The sequence below is a fragment of the Notolepis coatsorum genome, assembly GCF_963971535.1.
Source record: "Notolepis coatsorum genome assembly, chromosome: 7".
Lineage (NCBI taxonomy): Eukaryota > Metazoa > Chordata > Actinopteri > Aulopiformes > Paralepididae > Notolepis > Notolepis coatsorum.
Genome location: NC_140171.1, coordinates 159,573,778 through 159,589,827, shown reverse-complemented (window position 1 = coordinate 159,589,827; position 16,050 = coordinate 159,573,778). Strand labels below are relative to the sequence as shown.

Sequence of the window (16,050 nt, the reverse complement as noted above, 5' to 3'; positions counted from 1 at the left end):
ATTAGTCAATTTAATCTTGTTTTAAGAAATGTTCATCTTGTTCTTAAAACAAGATTTAAGGCGCTGCGCCACTGAATGCATATAAGGGAAACACTGGATGGTATTCAAGTGGTTGGATTTTTGTTTGGCTATATAAAAACAAAAAGGTGCAAGTATCGATACTGAGACAAGTGTGCTTGTTTATGCTTGCGCCATCGTTTTAGCAAAGGAGAATCTGCACAGCAGACTACACAGACTCATCTGCACACCAGACTACAGACTCATCTGCACACCAGACTACAGAGACTCATCTTCACACCAGACTACAGACTCATCTGCACACCAGACTACAGACTCATCTGCACACCAGACTACAGACTCATCTGCACAGCAGACTACACAGACTCATCTACAGACTACACAGACTCATCTACACACCAGACTACACAGACTCATCTACACACCAGACTACAGACTCATCTACAGACTACACAGACTCATCTACACACCAGACTACACAGACTCATCTACACACCAGACTACAGACTCATCTACAGACTACACAGACTCATCTACACACCAGACTACACAGACTCATCTGCACAGCAGACTACACACACTCATCTGCACAGCAGACTACACAGACTCATCTACACAGCAGACTACACAGACTCATCTACACACCAGACTACACAGACTCATCTACACACCAGACTACACACACTCATCTACACACCAGACTACACAGACTCATCTACACACCAGACTACACAGACTCATCTACACACCAGACTACACAGACTAACCTGCACACCAGACTACACAGACTCATCTGCACACCAGACTACAGACTCATCTACACAGCAGACTACACACACTCATCTGCACACCAGACTACAGACTCATCTACACACCAGACTACACACTCATCTACACACCAGACTACACACACTCATCTGCACACCAGGTGCGAAAGGAGAAGAGAATTCTGTAAATCAGATGAAAGCTCCAGGCAACACTGCTCTGCAAACACACTCCATACTTTCACCCGTCAGTTGAGACGGAACGTGTCCCGGGACGGAGTTTTACCAAAAAACCAGACTAGAAGGTTAAAGTCTGGGGTGTTTTGTAAAGCAGTGTCGTACGGAGCTTTAACCCTTTCACTGCCACACGACAGCCTACACAGACTCAACCCTTTCACTGTGACAATACAGAAGGTTAGCCCCTTTACTATCACACAACCGACGGCGATGCTCCATCATTAGCATCATCGTCATGACGCTAATGATGGAGCATCGCCGTCGGCTGTGTGATAGTAAAGGGTTAACCTTCTGTCGTCGTGTGGCAGTGAAAGGGTTAATTACTTAATTTATAACTGATGTAATTGACGGCCCCGGTATTTAAATGTACACATACATATATCAACACACCTTTAAATGTACATACACATATACTGTATAAATAAATCTATATGAAAGCCACTGTGTTCAACACGTACCTTTGCCCGCCCCGGCAGAGGGGTGAGGCACGCCCACCACGGCCAGGTGGGCGTCGTCCAAGGCCAGCGCCGAGGCGGGTCCCAGGAGCCCCTCCCCCACGGGCAGGCTCAGCAGGAGGCTCCGAGGCAGAGGCAGCGACTGGGACCAGGGCTCCGCGGCCGGGCCTCGCACCGACACCGCGCTCCGGTACACATGGCCGTTGGGGTCTGGGAGGAGAGGGAGGAGAGGTCCACTGTGATGAACCTGAGGTTTCCAGGGGTGTGAAGTGTGAAGTACTCGAGTAATTGTACTTCGTTACAATACTTAAGTACTGTTTGGGGGGGATTTGTACTTTACTCAAGTATTATTAGGTTTGTATACTTTGTACTTTTACTCAATTACATTTCAGAGAAAAAAAACAACATCGTTACATTTAAAATGCAGACCTACAAAGTACAAATCTCGCAGGTCCAACAATTTTGATTAGCAAATTTGTTTCTCTGGCCGAACTAACGTTAACGTTATTAATTCTGCGGCCGCGCTTTATTTAAAAACAGCCAATCAAATCCCCATCAATGGAAAATTAACCCGCCCATACCCATGCTGATTGGTCCTTGCGCAAGACGAGAAAGTGGGGATCTTTGATTAACTCAATCAGCGCCGGACCCGAGGATAGTCGGGTTATCTCGCCATGCGTTGAGCGCCAGGACTCCACAAAATCCTAGTATAGTCGGGTTTTCATCATTCTTTCTTTCATTCGATATTTCTATTAATTTCAGGCACATGGACCTCGGGTTACCACAGGAAATCATCCTGAGATCGCCAAAGTGCAATACCGACCGCATCCTGCTGGGTGGCAGTATCGAGCACCCTTTGAAACCTTGTATCTTACTCTGTGTTACGTTCAAATCCCTCCGGGCGCAGTTTTCTGGGTCAGGCGAGTCGAGCCGTTCGCCCAATCGGATTGAGAAGCGCCAAAGGCCCCCGATGCATGTGTTGTGGTGGATTATGTTGGCGACACGATGGACACCAATACTTGGAATCGTGACAATTGGAATATTCTTTTTGGGGTACCTCCTAGTGACGGTAAGGACAATCCTGCTTTGATCCAACCATGATTTCACATCGATCGCAACGCGTGTGTGTAACGTTACTCTACAACGTATGCCGTTGGTGACGATCAAAGCATCAAAAAACGACCCCCCCCCCCTTTCATGCATTCATGATGAAACATAATACCTATTATATACATTTGATTTGGAAATAGTAGCGTGTCCAGGCGAGAAATTTTTCGCTTTTAGTGAAATTCACGTATTGCTGCATATCGCCATTTTCTGGGATTAACCAGGATCACTCTAAAACTATACTTATATTCACCACGGTATAACACGCGAACGTATGGATGATTTTTTTTTCTTTTTCACATATTGAACGATAGATAGTTGATGTCAAATGGGCCATAGTATTGTATCCATAGCTATAATATAGAATGTAATATAGCCAGGCGGTTAGGTGGTCGAGCGGAGATTGCGTTCGTCACCAGCCCCGGAGCTGTGAGCTTGGTTCGCCTGTTCGAATCCAGCTCACAGCTCCGGGGTTGTCACCAGCTTGGCTGGCCGTCTGCACTGATACAATTGGCTGTATCAGAGGGTGGGAGAAGCTGGCGGGGTGGGTCCGGGTCGTTGTAAACAGCGACTCCTACAGTTCGGTCGGGGCGCCTGCTAAGCGCGGATTGGACGTGAGGGGGATAGTGTGGTCCTCCCACACGCTACGCCCTCTCAATGAGAATCCGCGCTGCCAGGTGAAAAGAAGCGGTGATTGGCTGGACGTGTGTCGGAGGAAGCACGTGGTAGCCTCCACTCTCCCAAATGATCTGACTGTGGGGGGTAAAGCGCAGCGACCAGGAAGGGACTGGGAATTGGCATACGACTAACATTGGGATGGGAGAAAATCGGAGGAAAATGGAGGGGGAAAAAGACCAAAAAAAAAAAAAAAAATGTAATATAGCCCTGCAAACACCGCCACTTATTCCTATCTCTTGGAGCGTTGGTGTGGTAGGAACAAACAATGCTCAAGTCCGTGGCGTCCAAAGAGTTACCTGCTATCAGAAGAATAGACGGTAAGAAAAAAAGTTTTAACTTTTACTTTTAGTACTTAAGTACATTTAAAAGTAGAAACTTTTTTTGAGACGGTACCCATACTTTCACTTAAGTATAATTTCTGGGTACTTTTTACACCCTCAGGTTTGTGAGATCACAGTGACCAGCTTCCACAATGTGCTTGAGACAGAGTTCAGGTCTAAAACAGAAATACCAGTAAGTGAGATTTATCACAGAAAAGGCCCAGTTTCATACTACATATATTGGGTGAAGCTACATAGATTGAGTGATCAGAGACAAAAAAAAACACAATCACTATGGAGATCTCCACAAAAGAAATCATTCGCTGAAATATTCTATAATCAATAAGTCCGCTATAACCATTCTCCCCCTCGTGTGTGTGTGCACGCGCGCGCATGTACATTTGCCATAGGCTACTCTTTTTGACATGAATTAGGTTAACAATCGTGATTCCTGAGCATATTTTATTCAAAAGGAAGATATTGATTTACATAATATATATAATCTTTTTTTATATATAATCTTATCTCTTGTGCACAAGCACTAACATAGTGTGGAGTGGAGAAATAACACATAATAATAAATAGATAAATTAGCTACAGTATATAGCTCAGCAACTGTAACAGAATCATTTGGGATTATATACATTTCAAAATAATAAAAAATTATTGTATAAAGATTTTTCCATGTTCTGTCATCTGATATTATATTCCATTACTTTACCAGTTTTTTGCCATGGTATCGTTTTAGAACTGGTATCGTGATTAGGGGTGTAAATATTTGACCCCACAACGATTAGATTAGATTAGTAGGGCTGACCTTCGATATTTCTTTTGGAATTCGAAGCTTCGGGGCCGAGATTCGATTTTAATTCGAAGCTTCGATTACATTTTTTTATGTTGTGAGACTTGTACAGCACTTTGTTCAACTTTGTCAGTGCTGTAAAGTTTAAACCTTTTTAAATCTTAGACTAACTAAACACTTTGCTTCCATGAAATATTGTAAGCCGTCATTTGAGACTTTATAAAAGCAGCACAATGAACACAAATCTGTCAGTGCCGAGTCCGACCTCATCTTAATTATACAACGGCATGCAAATTTCTCGATTCTGATTGGCTGAAAGTCAACTTACACATGGGTATTTGTACTAACCTCACGCACTTGGTCCCAGGACCTGTTCACAACTGCATTACTATCACTCCACCAAGCGAGTTTTTAGAAGTGAAGCAAGATGGCGGACAAACCGGACAGTAAACATTACGAAAGGATATGGATCAATAGGGTCATAAAGACTAAATGAAAAACGATTCTGTCACGGCGAATGTGTTAGTTGCTTAAACAATGTTGGATGATGTAATTGATGGGTCATGAGTCATTGTGGAACAAAAGAAAAATCGCGCGAATTGATTGATTACAAAAGAAATTACATTTTTTTTTACCTACTTTCTATAGAAGCAGCTGGGAGGTGCGCTGTTTTAAGTGAGCGTGGACTATTGAATTGATTGATTGCTAATTTTATTACTGTCCGCCTTGTTTCCAACTGGTTAAGTTTAGGCCCTCTTTCGAAGTTGGTTAAGGTTAGAGTTTGTCTTTAGAGCAGGGCGATAGACATCCAGCCCTGATTCCAAACTCTAACCTTAACCAACTTCGAAAGAGGGCCTAAACTTGGAAACAAGGCGGACAGTAATAAAATTAGCAATCAATCAATCAATTCAATAACCCACGTTCACTTAAAACAGCGCACATCCCAGCTGCTTCTATAGAAAGTCGGTTAAAAAAAAAAAAAGCCTCTGGAACCCCCCCCCCCCCCCCCCCGCTATATAGGGCAAAGAAAACGTTTTTGTTGTTGTTTTACCTACTTTCTATAGAAGCATCTAAGAATGAAGTTCTATAGAAAGTAGGTAAGAAAAGAAAAGATGGATGTGTTAGTTTGCTGGATGTCTAGTTGAAAGCCAGTTGGATGTGTTAGTTTGTTGGATGTCTAGGTGAAAGACAGTTGGATGTCTTAGTTTGTTGGATGCCTTAGTTGAGAGACAGTTGGATGTCTTAGTTTGTTGGATGCCTTAGTTGAGAGACAGTTGGATGTGTTAGTTTGTTGGATGTCCTACTGAGAACAGTTGGATGCACTTCCGAGCTGCTTCCACATGGAGGAAACTTTTTTTTTTTTTGGGACTACTTTTTCTGGCGGATGGTTTTTTCAATAAATCTTCAATTAATGTGTGTTTATTGTATAGCAATAAGGTTGGATGAATGTGCCAGTTGTATAAAAGCCTTTACACCACGCGCAGTCGTGGGTTGTGACAATTAGACCATGCTCCAGGGGAGTTGAACAGTTCTGGCTCTGCTAGTTTCTTTTCTATCTTTTGGCACTTTTTTGGTGGACAAACCACCGCACATGTGCACCGTGACTCGTGACTGGAGACTAGCTCTGCTAGCACACATAGCCTACTGTGTACAGACGGTTTCAAACTGTATTTTACATTAGAAAGCAAACAAAATAAATGGACAAGAGAAAAATAAATCTCAATTTGGTCAGTATTGTCATTTGGACAAGCAAAGCCATTACTTTAAGTTGCAGGCAAGAAAGACAAGTCTGTCCACTGTCTCTGGTTTTAAAACTGCCCTGTTGCAGGTAAAAAAATAAAATAAAAAAATTCAATGTTTTTTTCATTCGATATCGATTATTCAAATATATCACGATAATTATCGTTATCGTTATATCGCCCAGCCCTAGCTTGAAGCACCAGAGTGTCTTACAGAGATACAGCAGGCTGATGTGCTTGTCCCTGTAGCTGGCGGAGAAGCTCAGCGGCGACAGGCCCGGCTCCTCCCGCTCCAGCCGGTACCTCTGCAGGGTGTTGGGGTTCAGCCTCTGAAGGTACAGGAAGTGATCGCCTCTCTGGGAAGGAGACAAACGGAGCCGTGACCACAGAATATTGTTAAGCCAGTAAGCTGTAAACCTTAAGTCTCCTGTTGGCCATGCAGTGTGGCATGCTACGAAGACCAGCGCACAGCCTCCCTATAGGGCAAACATTTAGTTCAAAAACCATGATAAATCTACAGTTCAAAAACGAGAAACTATCGGAAGTGTTGGCCGCAGTGTAGGCTACTTCCTGTGTAAAACAACCTCTCCGGGAAGAAATATAGGAGCAGAACTTCATGGATGTAGCCAAGATGAACGGATTTGCGGAAGTGCAAAATGAAGTCAATAAAACCTGATCGAAAGCATTGCTTTGTGACCATTAAGAGCTACGCATGATCAGACACGATGGGAAACAACATTTTAACCTTCTGTAGTGTGTCAGTGAAAGGGTTAATAGGGTCCGGTTGAAAAATAGCGAACATATCCTTTAGGACGGTCACTTGAAATTTACTTAACTCTGTATTAGCAGAGTATTGGCATGATACAAGACTAAAGAAAATACATCGTTGCTATATCGACGGCGTAGACTAAACACCGTCTTAGTGTAGCTCAGCCAGTAAACAACACGTTTAGCACATCACAGTCCGAGTGTGAAAAGTATGTTACTAGACAAGAGTTCTTACCTGTTCTGTTGTGAAGATGACAAAGTGTTGGGCCTCTGCCAAAATGATGGTGCTCCACCTGGAGGAGGGCAAGGGTACTACGTCAACAACTTCAGAAAACATGTTCCCTCCAATTACAGTGTCACTACTAGTTCTTCAAGGTGTAGAGTTGTACTATATTATCCCTGTGGGGGGGATGTGTCCTCTGCACTCGGCCCAGCGAGTCTAGGACAATAAATAAAACAAACAATGTTAAATCCAATCTGGGCTGCAGGCTGCCCCCCCCCCCCCATTGGACAATGTGCAATTTTATATAGCAAATTTGTTTTACTTAACACTGTGCAATAGTGCTCACTATTTATTTATCCATTGGAACTTTTTTTAATAAAAAATAAAAACTTAGCACCGACTTTCATTGTTTGTTTGTCCTTTTTATCGCTTTTTATTGTCCGTCAACTGCACTGAGCTACCGGACACCTGGATTCCCATAAGTGGATGAATAAAGTATCTATCTATCTATAGCATTAAACACATGCACACACACATGCACACACACACACACAGTGGAACAGAGCAATCATGTATTTATTGGACAATGATGAATCTGTTTCTAATATACATGTATATATATTATTTTTTTGTAACCACATGGTGGCGCTGGCGTGTTGTCATTGGTGCAGTGGGCAGCCACAGACTGCAGGAACACAGACTGCAGGGCACCAACTCCAGTTCTAATCCAGTGCCTTTGTAAAGGCCAGGAGCGTACCTACTCTGCCTCTCACTGCTGGGCCAGTGGCTTGGGCATCCTCTGACCTCTAGCATCGCTACACCCTGCCTCTCACTGCTGGGCCAGTGGCTTGGACATCCTCTGACCTCTGACCTCTAGCATCACTACACCCTGCCTCTCACTGCTGGGCCAGTGGCTCGGACATCCTCTGACCTCTAGCATCACTACACCCTGCCTCTCACTGCTGGGCCAGTGGCTTGGGCATCCTCTGACCTCTCTACACCCTGCCTCTCACTGCTGGGCCAGTGGCTTGGGCATCCTCTGACCTCTGACCTCTAGCATCGCTACACCCTGCCTCTCACTGCTGGGCCAGTGGCTTGCTGCCGTCTGACTGACTAATGAAGGGGAGCGTAGGAAGTTGTCCTCACAATCAGCCTAAAAGTGTGACTGAATAAACTGAAGCTAACTCCCAGGTATCAATGCTAGTGTGGAGGATTAACATACTGTCCTCTCCCTCAGTCGAGGTCTTTCACCCTTCCCCCCCCCCAAAGTGTTTAACCCCTCCCATCCCCCAAATCTACAGTTCATGGTGTGCCCCCCCCCCCCCTCCTGACTATAAAGGAGCCCCTCTCTCCCTCATCCTCTCTCTTACTTCCGGGTCTCGTAGCCAGTAGCCTGGATGAGGGCCTTTCAGCCGTACCTCTGACTATTCTGTATGTATTGATCATTCTGAGTTAATAATACATCGTATTATTATTAACCGGATCCATTCAACTGAGTAAGTCATTACATGTTCCCCACGCTGGACAGACAGAGCAGGAACGTATCTGCTGCGTTTTCCCACTGCAGCTCTAAGACACCTGCTGTTATTCACTGCAGCTCTAAGACACCTGCTGTTATTCACTGCAGCTCTAAGACACACCTGCTGTTATTCACTGCAGCTCTAAGACACCTGCTGTTATTCACTGCAGCTCTAAGACACCTGCTGTTATTCACTGCAGCTCTAAGACACCTGCTGTTATTCACTGCAGCTCTAAGACACCTGCTGTTATTCACTGCAGCTCTAAGACACCTGCTGTTATTCACTGCAGCTCTAAGACACCTGCTGTTATTCACTGCAGCTCTAAGACACCTGCTGTTATTCACTGCAGCTCTAAGACACCTGCTGTTATTCACTGCAGCTCTAAGACACCTGCTGTTATTCACTGCAGCTCTAAGACACCTGCTGTTATTCACTGCAGCTCTAAGACACCTGCTGTTATTCACTGCCCAGGTACAGCGGCTCGATGGTGCCACACACGTCCATTGATCTTCTGGCTGCAATCAGAGCCACCATTGGTCCAATTGAAAACCTATAGCACACAGATGATCCCACTTTTCTCTATTTTGCGACTAATAACTCGATGGCTCCTACCTGATGGCCTCCCCCTGATGGCTCCTACCTGATGGCCTCCCCCTGATGGCTCCTACCTGATGGCCTCCCCCTGATGGCTCCTACCTGATGGCCTCCCCCTGCTCCAGCTCCTACCTGATGGCCTCCCCCTGATGGCTCCTACCTGATGGCCTCCCCCTGATGGCTCCTACCTGATGGCCTCCCCCTGATGGCTCCTACCTGATGGCCTCCCCCTGCTCCAGCTCCTACCTGATGGCCTCCCCCTGATGGCTCCTACCTGATGGCCTCCCCCTGCTCCAGCTCCTACCTGATGGCCTCCCCCTGATGGCTCCTACCTGATGGCCCCCCCCTGCTCCAGCTCCTACCTGATGGCCTCCCCCTGCTCCAGCTCCTACCTGATGGCCTCCCCCTGCTCCAGCTCCTACCTGATGGCCTCCCCCTGCTCCAGCTCCTACCTGATGGCCTCCCCCTGATGGCTCCTACCTGATGGCCTCCCCCTGCTCCAGCTCCTACCTGATGGCCTCCCCCTGCTCCAGCTCCTACCTGATGGCCCCCCCCTGCTCCAGCTCCTACCTGATGGCCTCCCCCTGCTCCAGCTCCTACCTGATGGCCTCCCCCTGCTCCAGCTCCTACCTGATGGCCTCCCCCTGCTCCAGCTCCTACCTGATGGCCCCCCCCTGCTCCAGCTCCTACCTGATGGCCTCCCCCTGCTCCAGCTCCTACCTGATGGCCTCCCCCTGCTCCAGCTCCTACCTGATGGCCTCCCCCTGCTCCAGCTCCTACCTGATGGCCCCCCCCTGCTCCAGCTCCTACCTGATGGCCTCCCCCTGCTCCAGCTCCTACCTGATGGCCTCCCCCTGCTCCAGCTCCTACCTGATGGCCTCCCCCTGCTCCAGCTCCTACCTGATGGCCTCCCCCTGCTCCAGCTCCTACCTGATGGCCTCCCCCTGCTCCAGCTCCTACCTGATGGCCTCCCCCTGCTCCAGCTCCTACCTGATGGCCTCCCCCTGCTCCAGCTCCTACCTGATGGCCTCCCCCTGCTCCAGCTCCTACCTGATGGCCTCCCCCTGCTCCAGGGGCTCCTCTATGGGCTGCTGAGGGGCAGAGAGGAGTGAGTCCAGCAGTCTGACGGCTCCTCTCTGGAACACGACCACCGGCTCCCCCTCTGGTAGGGAGTGGACCCTCCACACGTCCGCTGTGAGCTGACAGCACATGAACAACAGACACAAGGTGGCGTCAACAGGCGTGAGGAGGATGACTCAAGTGTCTGGAACCTGCCGGGCGCAAGCAGCACCATCTGTTCTCTAGACATGTCCCTCCCAGGGGTTTCTTTGCTCTGTTGCCTCTGTGTGCTTTTTTATTATTGTCATTATAATTTTATTTTACATGCAGACTTTTCATTTTAGAAAATGCACTTCCATGTTTTTATGAAATTGTAAACAATTATGTGTTCAAACGTATAGTATCATGTACAGTGGAAACAGGAAGCAGACATAACTAGTCTACTGCAAACTTTTGACGTCTGGCAACGTGGTGAAAAACGCATAACATTTTTAAAAAGACAGTTGTATTCGGTGAGCTTTTCAAAACAGTAGGACGGACTCCATGGTTTGGGAGAATCAACAGGCTGACGAATCACCATGGATTATCTGCCAAAGACCCGGGGAGTAACGTTATGAAGCAAGTGTTGATCAGCGCTAAGAAGGATGATTGATGATGAGCATATTACTATAAGCCCCCCAGCTAGTGGCCGTGTGGTGAAATTATTATGGTCAATTATACATCTCATGGTTGTGGGCAGTATGTTCACTTGGCCCCATTGTCACGTCAGAAGATACGACAATGTGTTGAGTTCTATCGGTACACTGCACATGTCATACTCGTTTACATTTACATTTAGCTGACGCTTTTATCCAAAGCGACTTACAAGTTGTTCTGTACGACAAGTCATCAGGAAGTCATCGTGTTTACTTTCAGCGTAGCAGCACCTTGGTGTCTGTGGTTTTGTTGTGCTCCCTGACTGTCTCTCTCTCACCGGATCAGCCTCTGTGTTCCTCTGTCCTGATATTGAGAATCAGTTTTTCACCTCGACAACACATATGGCTAAGTTTTTATATTGCATCATTTCATGTAGGGCTGGGCAATATGACCAAAATATCATATTATGATATTTCCCTTAGTTTTGACGGTATAATTACATTATGGCATGACATCTTTTTATCTCATCATTATCTTGTAATACAATTGTCATGGTCCTATTTCATTCAAAATTATCTATATTTTCATTTACTTTTTAATACTGCTGCAATGAATGTTTCTTTGATTAACAAAAAAATATACAGTATGTATATATATGTATTTTTTTACAATATGTATATATATTGTGGATGACAGTCTTGTAAAAATCCATACCTTTGCACGGATCTATGACGGTATACCTTCATATTTGCTATACCTCCCAGCCCTAATTTCTTGGCACAATATTTTGTCACAACCCTAGAAATCATTATGCAAGAAATCTTGACTTAGTTGCCCTTTTTATCATTATTTAGATACAATTTTGCAAAATTGCACGACAAGAAAAAATAACATGATACAATCACAGACCGACGATAAATAATAAATGTAAAATTTGTTGAAGAGAGGATACATAATGCAGAGGGTAGACGAGAGGATACAGGTTAACGGAGTAGAGACCACAGCTGCAAGTACTTACAGTTGCTTTGAACGCTTTATCTAAGTCTATGTCCTCGTCTTTCCAAACTCTGATGACCTAGGAACAGACAGAAAAGAGTGGCAAAGTTGATTTTCTCTTGCTAGGGAGACAAAGCATATATCATGTATTTAGATTTTGGACATTTAACTGCCACTCTTAATATCCAGGCCATTGTCCATGTTGTCCAACAAAGTCAATTCATCATTTCGTGTCAAAACCATGCTCTCACAGTACATAAAATATGCGTGTGTTGTAATATAATGACACCGTGGATGAGTGGGATGTACCTTGTGGTCTGAGACGGCCACATACTCCTTGGTGTGCGAGTTGTAGACGGCAGGGCAGGTGAGACACTGACCCTGCTTCACGGTCCAGCTGCCGAGAGGCTTCTGGTCTGAAACCTGTCAACAAACACCAGAGTTACAGACAAATCAATACACATGATCAGCTGGAGCTCACTGGAGGACAGACAGAGTCAAGTGGACCTAAAGTGTCACACGTCGTAGACTAACGTAAAGCGAATACGGTGTTGTAAATCAACGTCACGTTCACTAGCAATAGATCGATTGATTGATTGAACATTTTATTAACAGATTGTACAGAATGGGTACAATACAGTACGGCTCAATACACACAATTGTTAAGGGGATGCAGACCAGAGAAAGACTTTCGTCTTGTTTACATCAGGGTCCCCCATTTTCAATTCATCATATTATGACATACAGATAGTCAGTACTGCTACATCTATACATTTATGACATATACCAGATTTGCAAATATACAGTACTGTTTGTGATACAAAAAGAGTCTAAAAAAGAGAGTATATACATTTGAGGGGGAAGAAACTGTACATTGAAACTGTACACAAGAAGAAACCGTACGATGTCCCGGTTTACATTTTCATGGGAAGAAGAAAGCGTAGGTTTATTATCGCCATATATTCAGCTAAAAGTGGAGATGGTGATGATGATGTGTTTGTTAACCCTTTCACTGCCACACGACAGAAGGTTAGCCCTTTACTATCACACAACCGACGGCGATGCTCCATCATTAGCATTTAGAACCTGAACACTACACAAACACTACACACTACACAAACTACACAAACACTACACACAATACAGACTACACAAACACTACACAGTACACAAACACTACACACAATACAGACTACACAAACACTACACAGTACACAAACACTACACATGCATACATACACACACACGACACATACACTACACAAACACGACACACCGACACTACACAAACACGACACACTACACACACACTACAGTGCACAGTACACAAACACTACAGGCTACACACACATTACACTACCACACTACACACATACAGACTACACTACACAAACACGATGTGTGTGTTACCGACACGAGTCCCCGGGAGATCCTCCGGTACAACACAGACGACAGTAACGGTACCTTGTACAGAACCACAGATCTAGAGACAGTAACGGTACCTTGTACAGAACCACAGGTCTAGAGACAGTAACGGTACCTTGTACAGAACCACAGGTCTAGAGACAGTAACGGTACCTTGTACAGAACCACAGGTCTAGAGACAGTAACGGTACCTTGTACAGAACCACAGGTCTAGAGACAGTAACGGTACCTTGTACAGAACCACAGATCTAGAGACAGTAACGGTACCTTGTACAGAACCACAGGTCTAGAGACAGTAACGGTACCTTGTACAGAACCACAGGTCTAGAGACAGTAACGGTACCTTGTACAGAACCACAGGTCTAGAGACAGTAACGGTACCTTGTACAGAACCACAGATCTAGAGACAGTAACGGTACCTTGTACAGAACCACAGGTCTAGAGACAGTAACGGTACCTTGTACAGAACCACCGATCTAGAGACAGTAACGGTACCTTGTACAGAACCACAGATCTAGAGACAGTAACGGTACCTTGTACAGAACCACAGATCTTGAGACAGTAACGGTACCTTGTACAGAACCACCGATCTGGTCTGGTCGGTAACCACGACGTGATCCCGGTCCCCGTCCAGCTCGATCCCCTGGATCCCAGAGTCGCCGTGATCGTGTTGAGTCTGTGTGAGTCCGCACAACGTGAAGCCCTCATACAGGGCGGCCATGCTGCTGCTGCTGCTGTGGAGAGGAGAAGTGGAGAGACTTCCGCCGCGGAGCCGCACTGTGTGCTGAGGAAACAGACAGCGCCCCCCGACATGCTGCGGTCACCGTGCACATTACAAGGGCTGATGCAGACCTACAGTACCTTACCGCTGCCTCTCTTTACATGATGTCTAATACTGTGTTTAATATTATATATATATACCTTACACACTGCTGCCTATCTTTAAAGTCTTGGGAGCGCCCCTGATCACCATGCAGGTGGGCTGGTATCTAATCTATTTAATTTTCTCCTGTATAAAAATATGTAATTTTTTGTGTTGTATTCATACTTGAAAAAGACCGGAAGGGTCGAAACGTTGTACCCACTGCTATTATTTGGTCATTAAAACACCTTGGAGCATCAAGTGAGTTGCGAGCCCCGCTTTGTTCTAATGCAGACCTACGCCACCCTTTATTAGTTGAATATAAAGAAACCAGAATCCTTCTAAAAATATATATCAATGATCACAAAAACAAATGTTCACCTCGATTAGGGTGGGATCAATGACTGGGTGTGAGGTCTTCAACAAGAAAAACAAGGAACACATTTTTCTTTCCTGATTCATCATGCTCATATTAACCTCACATCATCATTTACGATGAATTGAATGAATAAATGAATGAATGAAAACTTTATTTAACAGATTGCAGAATGGGTACAAGACAGTACGGCTCAATACACACAATTGTTAAGGGGATGCAGACCAGAGAAATACGTTTGTCTTGTTTACATCAGGGTCCCCCATTTTCAATTCATAATGACATTTATGACATTACACAACATACATGACATTTATGGCATAGGGACATACATGACATACAGGTATTTAGTACTATTACATTTGTGACATATACGTTATGCAAATATACAGTACTGTTACCCATAGATCCTGACAGAGTATATACATATGATGGGGAGGAGACTGTACATTAGGAGGGGGTGGGTGGGTGGGAGAGAAATATACATACGGCGGGGAGGGAATATATACATACGGTGGGGAGGAGACTGTACATTAGGAGGGGGTGGGTGGGAAAGAAATATACATACGGTGGGGAGAGAATATATACATGCGGTGGGGAGGAGACTGTCTATTAGGAGGGGGTGAGGGTGGGGGGGTTTGTACATTTACGGTGGCCAGTTTCGAATTGCAGCCTCCCGTAGGTGCTCTTTAAGAGCGGTTTTGAATGTGGGTAGGGATTCGAGGGAGTTTCGTAAAAGTCAGTCAAAGCTTACTAAAAGCACGAGCAGTGAACTCCAAGCCCACGTGACTGAACTCAAACTAGAAAGAAACAGACTAAGAAACGACGTAAACTCCATGATCAAAACTGCAAAAAAGAATTTCATCAATGACAAAACTGAGGAAAACAAAAACAAACCACGTGAACTTTGGAAATTACTCACTAATCAACTAGGATGCAGTAAAAAACTTAAAACCAGATTCTCAAACATAAACATAAAAACGGACAACACGCTCATCACAGACAAGCTGGATGTAGCCAATTGCTTAAACATTTTCTTCACAAACATAGCCACAACACTGGTAAACAAACTACCCTCCCACTCAGGGCTTTATGGGGTAGAACACATAGTAGCTTACTACAAAAACCTAGGGGTCCGCAAGGACGACTTCAAGCTGGAAATGGTAACAACAGATGAGGTACTCAATAAACTGAGCGCCCTCCAACCTAACAAGGCCACTGGCCATGACAACATCCCCTCCAAATTCCTCAGAGACTCAGCAGCCGCCATCACACCAATCATCACACACATAATAAACCTCTCCATAAAACAGGGACACGTCCCCAAGGACTTCAAAATTGCGAGGGTGACCCCTCTGCACAAAAAGGGCAGCAAATTAGACCCAGGCAACTACCGCCCTGTTTCTATTCTCACCTCCATCTCGAAAGTCATGGAAAAAATAGTCTACGAACAGGTCGAAAAGTACCTAGC

The 16,050-nt window shown here is 45.2% G+C and overlaps 1 protein-coding gene across 1 annotated transcript in view; it reads right to left on the bottom strand.

Annotated features, from left to right (window-relative positions):
* The window catches only part of nol11 (nucleolar protein 11), a gene marked incomplete at its 5' end in the record, with an annotated part of 30,269 nt that extends 16,207 nt beyond the window's left edge, over positions 1–14,062 (bottom strand). The window contains 7 exons of the mRNA XM_084317825.1: positions 1,478–1,684; positions 6,335–6,476; positions 7,124–7,181; positions 10,276–10,424; positions 11,939–11,995; positions 12,226–12,339; positions 13,913–14,062. Of these exons, the coding sequence (XP_084173951.1) occupies positions 1,478–1,684; positions 6,335–6,476; positions 7,124–7,181; positions 10,276–10,424; positions 11,939–11,995; positions 12,226–12,339; positions 13,913–14,062 (877 nt within the window). The remainder of the gene's footprint in view (positions 1–1,477; positions 1,685–6,334; positions 6,477–7,123; positions 7,182–10,275; positions 10,425–11,938; positions 11,996–12,225; positions 12,340–13,912) is intronic.
* Between the last annotated feature and the right edge of the window lie 1,988 nt (positions 14,063–16,050).